Source organism: Bufo bufo, chromosome 5 (assembly GCF_905171765.1).
Source record: "Bufo bufo chromosome 5, aBufBuf1.1, whole genome shotgun sequence".
NCBI classification, from domain to species: Eukaryota; Metazoa; Chordata; class Amphibia; order Anura; family Bufonidae; genus Bufo; species Bufo bufo.
In genome coordinates this window covers 76,776,311-76,790,668 of record NC_053393.1, presented here as the reverse complement: position 1 = coordinate 76,790,668, position 14,358 = coordinate 76,776,311, and the positions used below count along the sequence as shown (strand labels likewise).

Below are 14,358 nucleotides of genomic sequence, written 5' to 3'. Positions count from 1 at the left end.
GACTGAGGACAGCCTCTCCTTATAACGCTCACTTAGAGCTTTGCTGAGAAGTTGTTTATGATGTGTTTATCACGTGCATGAAGAAAAACTGAAGAAAAACTGAATCGACATCTCCAAGCAGCCATCAGGGAAAATTTCATGGCATCTGGAATCCTTCAGCTTTTCACACAATGGAGCCAGAGCTACATGGAAAACACACAATATAAAACATGCTGCAATTTTTCCTGAAACGACGCTCATGTGTACAGACCTATTGAAATGGTGGCCACCCGACGGCCTAGGGAGGGTGGGCAGGGACTAGTGGTCCCCCCCCCCCTTTTTTCCTATCCCCTTTAGTATTAGCTTTCCTCTGATGCCCGTTTCGTTTAGGCCTTCAGGGGTTAACGTAGGGATCCGGTTGGGAGTGGGGGCGGGCATCCAGGAGGGCATATATGCCACTGTCCCACCTTCCCTCTTCCTCTTTGAGCGGAAGCGCTTTGTCCCTCCCTCCCTCCCCTGGGAGTTGGTAGCGTGGTGCCTCGTTCGGATGGTGTGTTTATACGTGGTTCAAAGGAGCGGTTATATAGGCAAAGTGCCTCTTTGGAATTTTTTTAAGTCACAGCTGGCGGCTAGTTATTGCATCATAAAGGTGTTGGAGGAAAATGGGCGGATCCGCCCGCTGGGAGACCAACGGCTGGCGGAGAGCACGGTTTCAAGGTTATGGTTTTGCCGTTTGAATAAAGCTGTGGCCGATTACCACCCAACAAAATAAAGGGTTAAAAGTTGAACGATGTCAGTGTCGTTATTGAAGGGTTTAGTTGGGGTTGGTATGCGGGGCTAGAGGAAGGGTTGGAGTTTCCCCTTCCCCATTCCTTATGGTGCCAACAGTCTGAATGGGTCCGGATTCAGTCAGGATGCTATGCATTCACAACGTGCATTGTATCCAAACAGAAAGCTTGCTCATGTGGAAGGCAACCGGATGCAATGCATTTTTCGTACATCGGTGCTAGGAGATGCTGAGTGTTATTAAGTTATGAGCTGTACTCGGCTATCTCCAGAACTTCCCTAGAAAGAAATGGAGGGACCACACGCATGTGCGACTATCCGCTCCATTCATTTCAGGGGGATCCAAGGGGTATGGGGCCCCTGTTCTCATGATCCGTGAGGGTGTCTCAGCACCATGGGCTCCCAGGCATTATTGTCAGGTGGGAATCTGGCCCATGTCTAGGAAAGCAATGATGTCTCACTTGTAGTTTTCTGTATAACCTCCAATCATAGACGTGGCTATAGGGCCCATGAGCTTCAGATTACGCTTTCACCTCCATCTACAGCATGTCTCTATCAGGGTTGCCAACCAAAAGTTTTCATTTTTCTGGACACCTTATCCCAAATTCACAGACACAAAAAATTGGAAACCATAATGAATGATAAAGATTAAGTAATACCTGTCTATTGCTCAGTACTGTATACTGGTAACTCATTACTGTGAGCTGTAAAATGATGAGAATTGCCACCAAAATGATCTAGTCAAGTACCACCAATTTGAAGAAAATCATGGACATATCAATTTTTTTTCATGGACACAGGACAAAAGTCTATATTGGTAATTGGTTTGTAAACATGCACTCTAATCTTCAGAGCCGCATTAGAACACTAAATATTTTTTAATCATTTGTGAATATAAAAACTTGGATCCTATTAAAAATAAACTAATCAGAAATAGATACCCCCATCAGATCACCACGATTGAAGCTTTTGGGTGAGGCTTTTTAAACATAGCACCTTAAATCCAGACATCAAGATAGGTGAGCCACCACACATACTATATAAATTTCCACAGGAGAAAAGTCACCTTTCTTTATGGACTATCCAGAAATTTACAGACAGTTGGCAACCCTGTACTCTATGCCTCAGATACAGACGTTTTTATCTCTGCTGTGAACATGAGGCCTAGATCTAATTTCAGTGGAGGCATGCCAAGATCTGTCATGGTCAGAGCATCAGGAGCCTTACTAATGTGACCCTTCTGATGGACATCATTGAAGGACATCTTTGGACCTCATGCACACAACCATGTGCATTCCAGTCAGTAATACACCCTAATAGAAAACTATTGCATGCCATAATTCAGACTGTAACCTTTTTATCTGGAGCTCACTATTAGTATTCCAAACACTTGCAGTTGTCACTAGAAATGTCTTGGAAAAGACAAGTAAAGTGCAAGACGGTGATCTAATTTTAGCAGAATATGACATCATCGAGAAGCTTCTCAGTGAACGGTTTCCATCTAATCAGAGCTCTGTACAACCGAATGCTCATGGCCTGCCTGCAAATTAAACACTGCATTTTCCATCGAGTACAAATGCATTATTCAGAAGTGGTTTCAATTTCATTAATGTGACAGAGCGTTCCTCAGAGAGAAGCCCTCTGTGGGATCATTAGCCTCTTGTCCATAGACGCTGTATAACAGATCTCGCCTCAGCCTTCACGTGTCATTATTTTCTTGACCCGACTCTTTTCTCATCGGTTTTCCTCTCCCTTTTCTCAATATTCAGAGAGTTCTTTTTGGTTCCTTATTGTTAGTATTATAGTAGATCTTGTTAGTATAATAATAGCAATTAATGAGGGTTTATCTCACCACATATGGGAGCTGTGGTCTGGCTCTTGTCATCCCTGGCCTACAGTTGATTTTGCTGAGGGAAGCCGTAGCCAACCAGACGTTATACTATTACATGGTGGCTGTTCAGATGATGTAATTCCTGGACTGCTCTCTGTTCTGGCTCAGAGAATGGGTCCAGATTGAGGTACACAGCTCCATAAAGTCCATATGTGAAATGCACATAGATTGTAGTCTTCACATAATCCTTTTAAGCTAACCTAAAAAGAGTCCAACCAAGGCTGCTGTACATGTTAGTTCTGCATTCACAGACCTGTCCCGATCTGTAATACAAACCCGTCATAGACACTCCTTGTATGGCCTCTGGAATAACCCAGATGGATGTTTGTTATATTTTGTACTAATGTCATATGGTGTGTTATGTATCTGCCATAGTCTTCAGGAGATAAAAGGTGTGGTAGGCATAAGGAATGGAACTGACCATTTCATTTTTCCCTTCTGTTTAGGAGTTGGCTGTTCCTGCCAGGAGGGGGAACTCTATGGAGAGTTAGATTAGCAAGCCTGGAGTGAGGGAGCACATCCATCTACTCCCACTCCAAGGGCCTTGGGGCTAAGGACACAGCTTGTCTGTGAGGACCACAACTACAGGGAGGCTGCCGAGTCCTAGGCTACAGAAGATCTGCAAGCTACAGCATTTACATCTGGCAGAGTGAGCAGCTATACAGACTCTGCTGCAGGTGAGAGGATAACAAGTTAAGACACCCATCACCACAGTTCAGGACAGGCACATGCAAAAGCATGCATTTCACAAGTGGACACCTATAGCCACAAGTGCCAGCTTATTGCTGTTAGCAAAGGGAAATCAGGAGAGAGAGAAGGACTACTCAGGAGCGCAATTGTCTGCCATCTTGCCTGCCACCATACCTCATCATCTGGGGATAGAGACATTGAATCTTGTACAGACACCAGCTGGATATACTGTAACTCATGCTTTGCACTCAGTAAAGAAAAATATTTGTTCTTCTACATCTGTCTAATTTCTTCACACCACCCAACCCCAGGGAGCGATGGTCTGAGGGAGTACACTGTGACACAACATCTCATCTGGGCCACTACCACTCCCATCCTCTGCACTGGCTCCTCAGGCACTTCCTGCACCTCTTCAATATACTGTGTTCTTCCCTTCTAGCAATGCTTCTAAAGGGCAATACCCACATAATATGGTTGTATGGGGTCATTTAGCAAACTGGTGTAATTTAGAACTGGCTTAGTTGCCCATAGCAACCAATCAGATTCCACCTTTCATTTTTGACTGCTCCTTTGGAAAATGAAAGGTGGAATCTGATTGGTTGCCATGGGCAACTAAGCCAGTTCTACTTTACACCAGTTTGATAAATGATCCCAGTAGTCTTTAGACAATCCTTTTAAGCTAACCTAAAAAGTGTCCAACCAAGGCTGCTGTACATGTTAATTCTGCGTTCACATATCTGTCCAAATCTGTAATACAAACCATCATAGACACTCCTTGTATTGTAAATAACCCAGATGGGGTATCAGTAATTGTTTGTTATATTTTGAACTTATGTCATATTATGTATTTTGTATCTGCCATAGGCTTCAGGTACCTGACACTACATCTAACACCAGGAAGAAGCCCTAACACCAGAGTGTGCCCTGAGGGAAGAAATGGTGTGCCCTCCTTTCTCTGTACAGGAGTGTTGAAGTGAGAACAGCCACTGTGAATCAACTACAACTCCCATCTGTGCCACAACTACTATTCCCCTATTCTCGGCTTCCCCCTGCAGTTTGCTGCATTAGCCTCCAACTGTCCCCAATGGGGCTCACAATCAGTGGCGTCTCTAACTTTCAGATTTTGGGGGGACACACTGGGGGCCAGGACAAAAGTAGGGGGGGGCAGCTATAACAACGATACATTTACACAAGTATGCTTAGAAATGCTGCGATACTTTACCCAATACCTAAAACCGCAACAGGGAAGAAAAGTCCTGCGGTCGGTGGTTTGAAAAAAAAAAATCACTCAGATTTCAACATGTCCTAGTTGCCTGTGGATGACACTTTTATAGGGAGGGGGATCTGTGGATGACACTGCTATGGGGGGATCTGTGGATGACACATACCGTATATAGCATCTTATGCTATATGTGTCATCCACAGATCCACCCCATGACAGTGTCATCCACAGATCCCCCCCACCATAATAGTGTCATCCACAGATCCCCCTCCTGTTAAGTGTCACCCACAGATCCCCCTCCCTATATCAGTGTCATCCACAGATCCCCCTCCCTATAACAGTGTCGTCCACAGATCCCCCTCCCTATAACAGTGTCATCCACAGATCCCCCTCCCCGCCTCTCACAGGAGTGTACATTTGACATTTCTAAACTGTAATCCATATCCTGCAGTAACTTTAAATCAGGATTCAGCGGCCGCTCATCTCTACTAGTACCTTAACCTTACACCACTCGGCTAGCTTCGGTAACAGGGCCAGGCTACAGCCTACAGGCACTGCCTGTTAGTTGTTACCCAGCGAGCGCTGATTTCTGCAGGTCAGAGGATACGGATTACAGTTCAGAAGAAATGTACACTCCTGTGAGCGGTCCAGTGGCGGATCCAGAGCCTGGTCTCGGGAGGGGCACTTCCAGATTACCATGGGGGAGTAATAAAGCCCACCATAATGCCCCCCCCCTAGTAGAAATAATTCTCCTTATAATGTGACAGTGCAAAAAATACCCCCTTGTAATGCCTCCAGTTGAGCTAATGTCTCCATAGTGCCCCCATAATGTGCCAGTTTAAAATACCCCTATATAGTGCCCCCAGTAAATGCCCCCATTGTGCTCCTATCCCCCCTTCCTCCTAGTGCCCCCATAATGTACCAGTATAAAATGCCCCATAAGTCGTGCCCCAGTAGATGCCCTCAGTGTCCCCCATAATTTGCAAGTATAAAATACCCCTTCTCAGTGCCCCCGTAGATGACTCCATAGTACTTCTCTCCCCCCTTCCCCATAGTACCCACCATAATGTGTCCCAGTATAAAATGCCTCAGTACAGAGCCCCCCATATAAAATACCCCTTCTTTGTGGCCTCAGTAGATGCCCCTATAGTGCCCACCAATAATGTGCCAGTAATATGTGCCCCCAATAATGTGCCAGTAATAAGTGCCCCAAATAACGTGCCAGTAATAAGTGCCCCCAATAATGTGCCAGTAATAAGAGCCCCCAATAACGTGCCAGTAATAAGTGCCCCCAGTCACGTGCCAGTAATAAGCCCCCCCCAATGTGCCAGTAATAAGCCCCCCCCAATGTGCCAGTAACAAGAGCCCCCTAATGTGCCTGTAAAACTACTGTAAAAAAAAAAACACTAATATTTACCTCCATGTCAGCGATGCGATGCAGGCCTCTTCCGGCCTGTGTCCCGCGCTGTATGGCTCAGGCGGCGTAATGACGTAATCGCGCAACCTGCGGCCGGCCTCTGATAGGCTGCCGGCCTAGTGCCTGCAGCCTATCAGAGGAAAGGGAAGGGACACGCCTCTCCCTCCCCTGCCCCGCTGCAGCACAGGCAGATGACTATGGAGATGAGCGCAATGGAAGCGCTCATCTCCCTGTGCCCGGCTGCAGCTGCTCAGTTGGGGGGGCACAGTGTGATGTAGGGGGGGCCGTGGCCCCCTCTGGCCCTCCCCCTTGGCGACGCCACTACTCACAATCTAAGTTCCCTATTATGTCTTTGGAGTGTGGGAGGAAAGCCACGCAAACACGGGGAGAACATACAAACTCCATGCAGATGTTGTCCTTGGTCAGATTTGAATCTAGGACCCCAGCGCTGCAAGGCACCAGTGCTAACCACTGAGCCACCATGCTGTCCATTAAGGCAGTATAAGACAGTAACTCGGAGACAATCATTGGGCGAAAGCATGATCTGCCTTTGAGTGGATGAGCTAGCATTTCCTGCATGTCGAGAGGCACCAAAGAATTGTTTATCGGTGGGTGATCGGGGAGCATCAGCATGGGACTGGTGAGATGAGTATGATTTTATTTATTCTATTCTGCAATTCTGAGGTTTTTCAAAATATCTTAAAAGGGTTGTAGAGCCTATGGACATTTTTTATCTATCCAGAGCTTCACCTGTTGAAAATAAAAATCATATTCATCTGCTCCTCGTCACTTGGTTCATGTCTCCCATGCTCTGTTCAGAGATCTTCTGGTCCCCAGCGGAAAAACTACTAAAAGGACAGGGTCAAGTGCACCTCAGCAGTCAATGACTGGCCGCAGCAATGATGTCTAACTGCTCGGTCATGTGCTGCTTAAAGTCATGGACTTCAGCGGAGCCCTTCACCCTGTCTGTTCAGGGAGCTGGAACAGAACGGTGGGTAGTAAGTGAGTAGGATTTTTTTCAATCATACTCACCTGGGGACATTTACAAAAGTCTCAAAGGCGGAACAAGCCCTTTAAGGCCTGGATAATGCTCCTTTAGGCACCAAAAAGAAGCGACTCTTCGCTGTGAATTTTGTAAGAAACGGACAACGAAAAGAAAAATGTTTCATATTCTCAAAGTCCAATTATCAGGCTATTGTGATGTGCAGTCATGGGTATGTGAACTGGCCGTGAAGTTTCATATAGTCCTGATAATTGACTAACACTAACCTGTGGAGCCTTGCACTGACCTTAGTAAACACCGGCATACCATTCCGGACTCCAGCACATGTGGTTTACCCACTGGTGGATATTCCAATTTCCAGCTACTGATTCACAGACGCTCTGTCCAAGTGCAGCCAAGGACATCGTTACTAACCTCGGTGGGAAGACGAAATTCCTGTCTGCAGACTATACCATGCTGTGATTATTTGGCCCCCAATGAGTAAGGTTGGATGAGGTACAGGAAAATGTGTTATCATAAACCTCAAAACAAGTAAATTACAAAGCAAAAATGATTCCTGGTCATTGCACAGAAGCAGTAGTCGCCAAAATGTCATTCATGGTAATCCAAGTAAAGGGATGATTGATGGAGAACTTCTGTCTGGTTTTGCTTGTCAACTTTAATACATTACTATTCATTCACAGAGTATATTAATAAGAGTTGAATTTGAAAGGAATAAAAAAATATGAGTAATGCAGTAAAAAGAGAGTAAATGCTCTAGCAATGACCACCATCCTCGACGTTGTCTATTAATCACAGCATTGCCTCTGAGCTTCGGAGGTTTGAGGTTTGGCCAATCCTCCAGATGGCTGTTGGCATAGGAAAAATAATTTAACTGGACAACCCCATTACTAAATGATTCCCAGCGATCAGCTGGTATCACAGGGTAAAATTTAGATCACAGTGAGATATTGTAATATTACATGGGGTACGTTCAAATAAATGAGTAGATCGTTCCCACCATGTTGGGAGCTACTCTTTCCAGTGGTTCTTTGCTGTTTCTCATGGTGGATTGTCCCAAACGAGGTGGAGAGACCTGTATAAGTAAAATTGCTCTGGATTCTTTTATGTCATAGATTCAATACAGTGGAGGAGTTTAAGCATGCATGGGATAGGCATAAGGCCATCCTTCATATAAGATAGGGCCAAGGGCTATCCATAGTATTCAGTATATTGGGCAGACTAGATGGGCCAAATGGTTCTTATCTGCCGACACATTCTATGTTTCTATGTTTCTATGTTTCAATCAGGTACTAACCATGAGGCCCAACTCTATGTCCATGACCAAGGAAGTGTGCTCAGAACATGAGCTTCCAATTGTTGTACCAAGCACCTTTTTATAATGCACAGGGCCAATACACAATAGTGTCACATTACAAGGGCAATGCACAAAGCAATGTCACGGTAGAAGGATAATGTGCAGCGACCTCCAGTGGGAGAGTCTTGAGGAGGATGGGAGAGGTAGTTGTGACACTGATAGGCCCAGCCTATCCTTTTACTGCGTAAGGCGCAAAAACTAAATGCTGTTCACATTTCAGCGATTGGAAACATCGCATAGAAAAAGTACATTAACATTAACCCATTTAGTAGCAAATTAACCCGTTTGCAGTAGTCTTCTGGGGTACTACAAATGCATAAAGTGGGGAAAGCACAGGGTGATGTCAGGCATAATACACAAAGTGGTGTCACATAGTGATCAAATAGAAATAATGCACATAGAAATGTCACCATGCACATGGTGAATTCACAGGGTAGTTGGAAAACATATAACGTAATAACATATAATGTCATATAATGTCACAGTGTTGGTAGAAGGCACACGTGTAATGAAAAGGGGCAATGCACAAGGCAATGTCACAGTACAGAGATAATGCATACAGTCGTGTGACAGCACAGGGACACAGAGCACTTTGCTTTATAGACGCTGAAGTGGAGCTTTCCAAGATTTTTTTGACTGATGACTCATTGTCTGGAAAGGTGGGGGTCCAAGAGCCGGGACCCTCACCGATCAGCTGTTTGAGAAGGCACCAGCGCTCACAGTAGCGCCATGCCCTTCTGTCATCTCACCGAGCACAGCACCTGTGCTTGGCATTGAAGCTCTGCCCCATTCACTTCAATTGGGCTGAGCTGCGATTAGAACATGAGGCCGATGCATGTCATCTCACTTGGCCTAGGCAACGCTGCGAGAAGGCCGTGGTGCTACTGCGAGCGCTGGGGCTTATTTCTTTTCAAAATTATTGAGAGCTGGGGATATCTATAGGGGGTCACATCCAGACTTCAGAGCTTTAGGATACAGCATTATGGTGTGGATGGTCGCATGTGGCAAAGCCACGACCACTCACAGTATAATGGGTAAAATCACACGCCCAGCTGCACCGTCATGATGCAACCCTTACGCTACATCCACCTGAGGCACATTTTGTTGAAGATTAAATTGTGACTAAAATTCAACACGTGCATTTCTGCAAGCCTCATTCAGATCAGTAAGACAGGCACAGAAATATACCCCTGTGGTCTTCAAAAAGAACTATAAAGAGGTTTTCTGAGTTAAAATTATATGGAGACAAACTGCAGACAAAAAATTACTTGAACCCACCTTTCCAAGACTCCTGCGCTTCACCCTCTCAGGTGGGGTGCACCCGTGACTTTTTGTTTTGGTTGGAGTGGTGACGTCCCATTTTCCCGTTTACAGCTATAGCCAATCACTGGCCTCTACAGTTACTGCATAAGACCACTGAGGCCAGTGATTGGCTGCAACAATACATGGGACATCACCGCTGCAGCCAAAGTAACACATCCAGGCTGAAGCCCAGCTGAGAGGATGGAGCAGCAATGCTGGATAAGCAGGGGATCAGGAAGGTGATTTCAAGATTTTTTTTGTGTTTTTTTTATCGGCCTGCCTTTGTTCTAATCCTTTGCAAACCATGTTAACGGGGTTATCCTACTTAACCACTTCAGCCCCCCTTTTTTCCGTTACGCCATTCACCGTATGCGATAAATATTTTTATATTTTAATAGTACGGGCATTTTAGGATGTGGTGATGTCCATGATGTTCGTATTTTTTTATTGTTTATTTATTTATTTTTATTCTAGGGAAGGGGGGGTGATTGCATTTTTTAACTATTCTTTTTACTTTTTTAGCCCCTCTAGGAGGCTACAATATTCAGCTGTTATCCTATGTTGGCCTGCCACCTGTAGGATAAAATAGGAACTGCAGCTAATATGCTGGGTCTCTTCAGGTATTGCTGGTCGCAGACATGAGGCGAGGGCGGGAGCCATGTTTAAAAACCCTCCCAGCACCGCACATATAATCTAAGGGTTAATAACTCAGCTTAGGGCTTGTTCACATCGCTGTTATGGATTCGGTCATTGTTTTCTGTTATAACATGGTTAAGAGCACTGGCGTAACTATAGGGGTTGCAGCAGTCACAGTTGCGACCGGGCCCCTAAGCCAGGGGGGTCCAGAGGGCCGCTCTTGGCAGTGGTACTGTACTTTTCCCTTTATAAGATGCAGAAAGCATTAGGTTCCCACCACCATGTTTCCCATAATTATTCATACCACTGGGAGCCTTCAGAAAGCATAAAAGCACTGGGAGCCTTCAGAAATAATAAAATTACATAAATAAAATTACTTTTTTTTGGGAACACTGCAAACGATTTTCACAAATCTCTTTATAATCAAACAATCTCTTATTTTGTTTCTCATTTTAAAAATTCAGCAGAAAAAGAACATGTACTCACTGTTGTATCATTGGTGGTTACATAGACAAGGACATCTGAGGAGTTACGGTTGTTGATGTACCGATAGCAGTTCCACACGCAGCTGATCAAGTAAGCCTGGGAGCAAACACATTTCTCATTAATTCGTTAATTAGATGATGCAGTTTTTTTGGGGTTTTTTTTAACATTAATTACCATATATACAGAAAAAAAAGAAAAAGATAATCCTATCATACAAACATGACAAGGATATACTTTAATAAAAAATAATTACTACCCGTATACCCAATATCCCCCATTAGGGGAGAGGAGGAGGAAAGAGAAAATGATGATGTAATTAATTGCAGCTACATTCAACATTCTTACAAAACTGGTAACATCTGCAGAGGAATTATATAAGCCAGGGGCGGACTGGGAATTTAAAAAGGCCCTGGAAAAAAGTAATAGTGGCCCCATATTGTAGGTGGGTCCAAATTAGCAGAAGGTAGGGCAACACAAGTAGGCAGAGACAACAGTAGTAGGTGGAGCCAACAATACTGTAGTGCACCACAAAGTACCGCCCCTGCAGAACCAAATACCACAGTGGAGCACAAAGTACCGCCTTCCTCGCCCCAGGATTAGGCCTACTGGGAAATATTCCTGTAGGGTCTATAGACAATCCACCCCTCCTGTGTGCATACAATTAGATACGAACAGAACCTGATGTCATAGTATCTGCACCAGGCCGGTGTTATCAGTCCCTGCTCACACTAAAACTATTGGCAAAAACAGCAGAAGTGGAGAATATATGGCTTTATAATAATATCCATCATTACAGGTCATCAAAAGCCAGTGCATCTACATGTATCTTTTCAGGATGCGTGGGTGTGAGCAGACTGGAGTGTATGAAAGATATCCACATTAAATACAGGGTGAATGTACAAATTCAGTGCAGATGATTTGTGGCCCAGACCAGGGCATCAGGCTACTTCAGGGCATTTTAATTTTGTAAAATGTTGACCCTGGAGTTTCAATAATTTCTTAACGGTAATGTTTCATGTATTTCATTTAGTTTAATCTGTGTAATTATATGGACTCTAAATCATAATTTTTTTAAAATGTTTTTCCCTTTTAGAACTTCTTCCGGGCGGTCATATTGGAAAAACACAGCAGTCAAGCCGCCATTAATTAGAGTTTTATAGTACATCCAGCGGAAATGTGTTAAAGGACATCTGTCAGCAGATTTGTACCTATGACACTGGCTGACCTGTTACATGTGCACTTGGCAGCTGAAGACATCTGTGTTGGTCCCATCTTCATATGTGCCTGCATTGCTGAGAAAAATGATGTTTTATTATATGCAAATGAGCTTCTAGGAGCAACGGGGGCGTTGCCGTTACACCTAAAGGCTCTGCTCACTCTGCAACTGCTGGGTCCTCTGCACTTTGATTGACAGGGCAAAGTGTGATAATGTTTACACTGCCTTGTCCTGTCAATCAACGTACAGAGGGCACAGTAGTTGCAGAGAGAGCAGAGCCTCTAGGTGTAACGGCAAAGCCCCCGTTTCTCCTAGAGACTCATTTGCATATAATAAACCTTAATTTTTCTCAGCAATGCGGGCACATATGAACATGGGACCAACATAGATGTCTTCAGCTGCCAAGTGCACATGTAACAGGTCAGCCAGTGTCATAGGGACAAATCTGCTGACAGATGTCCTTTAAAATACAGAGGTAATATACAAGGCTTCATTTGGTTGTGGTTTGCATCTAGAAGTTCAAATACATGACTTCACTTTATAGAGAGAGGCCCAGAGTCATCATAGGAATCATATGTATGTCACAGAAAAGCTATTAGAGCCATAACACGGAGAGATTAGCGTGAGAGCCTCACGAAGAGAGCGCCAAGGCTAGAGCTGTGCCATAATGGTGTTTATACAAGCGCAGTCTGAACAGATGTATAACCTCAGGACAGCATCCAAACCTCCAGAGAAATTACTTAAATAAGTGATCTAGAAGGGCCAATGACACAGAAGAGAGGGAAATAACTGTTTTCTTAAGTATATCATGCAAAGTGAACTGAAAATGATAACAATGCAAATAAAGGGGTTTCCTATAAATAATGTTGCATCTCTGTATAAATAAATATGCTAAGTTTTTGCATTTCAACTCTTCACCATATTTCAAGATACCTGTTTGCTGTCAGTAAATAAGAACAGTCATGTTTACATTTATAGGCAGCAAACCACTGAGAGGCAACGCTCTGTAAGAGTTTGTTCACATTTGTGATTTTTGTGTTCCGCTACTTTCACATGTTCGGCACAGCTCTCTCTCATTTTATCAATTAGTCTTTTGAAAAAATACCAGCAGAAGGACCCGGCTTCACACGGGTATATTTCATCTATTATATTTAATGTTTCTGTGCGTCGTTAAAAGATATCCACAGTATACCCCATAACAGTGACCTCTACAGCACCCCGTCCCCTTAACAGTGAACTCCACTGCCCCTCACTCCTTAACACTGACCCCCCACAGTGCCCCACCTCCTTACAAAGGGACGTCTACAGCAGCCCGTCCCCTTAACTTTGAGCTTCACAGCAGCCCACCCTTTTAACAGTGAGTTTCACAGCACCTCACTCCCTTGACATTGACCTTCTCAGGGGCACGCCCCCTAACAGTGACCTATACAGCACCCCACCCCTTTAACAGTGACCTTCACAGTGTCTGCCCCTTTAACAGTGACCTCCCCAGTGCCCGTCCCTTTAACAGTGACCTCCACAGTGTCCATCCCTTTAACAGTGACCTCCACAGTGCTCACCCCTTTAATAGTGACCTCCACAGTGCCCGCCCCCTTAACAGTGACCTTCACAGTGGCCATCCCTTTAACAGTGACCTCCACAGTGCCCACCCCTTTAAGTGACCCCCACAGTGCCCGCCCCTTTAAGTGATCTCCACAGTACCCACTCCTTTATGTGACCTCCACAGTGTCCGCCCCTTTAACAGTGACCTGCACAGTGGCCATCCCTTTAACAGTGACCTCCACAGTGCCCACTCCTTTATGTGACCTCCACAGTGCCCGCCCCCTTAACAGTGACCTTCACAGTGGCCATCCCTTTAACAGTGACCTCCACAGTGCCCACCCCTTTAAGTGACCCCCACAGTGCCCGCCCCTTTAAGTGATCTCCACAGTGCCCACTCCTTTATGTGACCTCCACAGTGTCCGCCCCTTTAACAGTGACCTCCACAGTGCCCGCCCTTTTAACAGTGACCTGCACAGTGCCCACCACTTTAACAGTGACCTCCACAGTGCCCGCCCCTTTAACAGTGACCTCAACAGTACCCACCCCTTTAACATTGACCTTCTCAGGGGCACGCCCCTTAACCGCCTCCGGACCGCCTAACGCAGGATCGCGTTCCGGAGGCGGCAGCCCTGCGCAGAGTCACGCATATATGCGTCATCTCGCGAGACGTGATATTTCCTGTGAACGCGCGCACACAGGCGCGCGCGCTCACAGGATCGGAAGGTAAGCGAGTGGATCTCCAGCCTGCCAGCGGCGATCGTTCGCTGGCAAGCTGGAGATGTGATTTTTTTTAACCCCTAACAGGTATATTAGACGCTGTTTTGATAACAG

General features: G+C 45.2%; 1 protein-coding gene across 1 annotated transcript in view; it reads right to left on the bottom strand.

Annotated features, from left to right (window-relative positions):
• The window catches only part of LAPTM4B (lysosomal protein transmembrane 4 beta), a 101,771-nt gene that overhangs the window by 10,249 nt on the left and 77,164 nt on the right, over positions 1-14,358 (bottom strand). Inside the window, exon 6 of the mRNA XM_040431254.1 lies at positions 10,770-10,865. Within this exon, the coding sequence (XP_040287188.1) occupies positions 10,770-10,865 (96 nt within the window). The remainder of the gene's footprint in view (positions 1-10,769; positions 10,866-14,358) is intronic.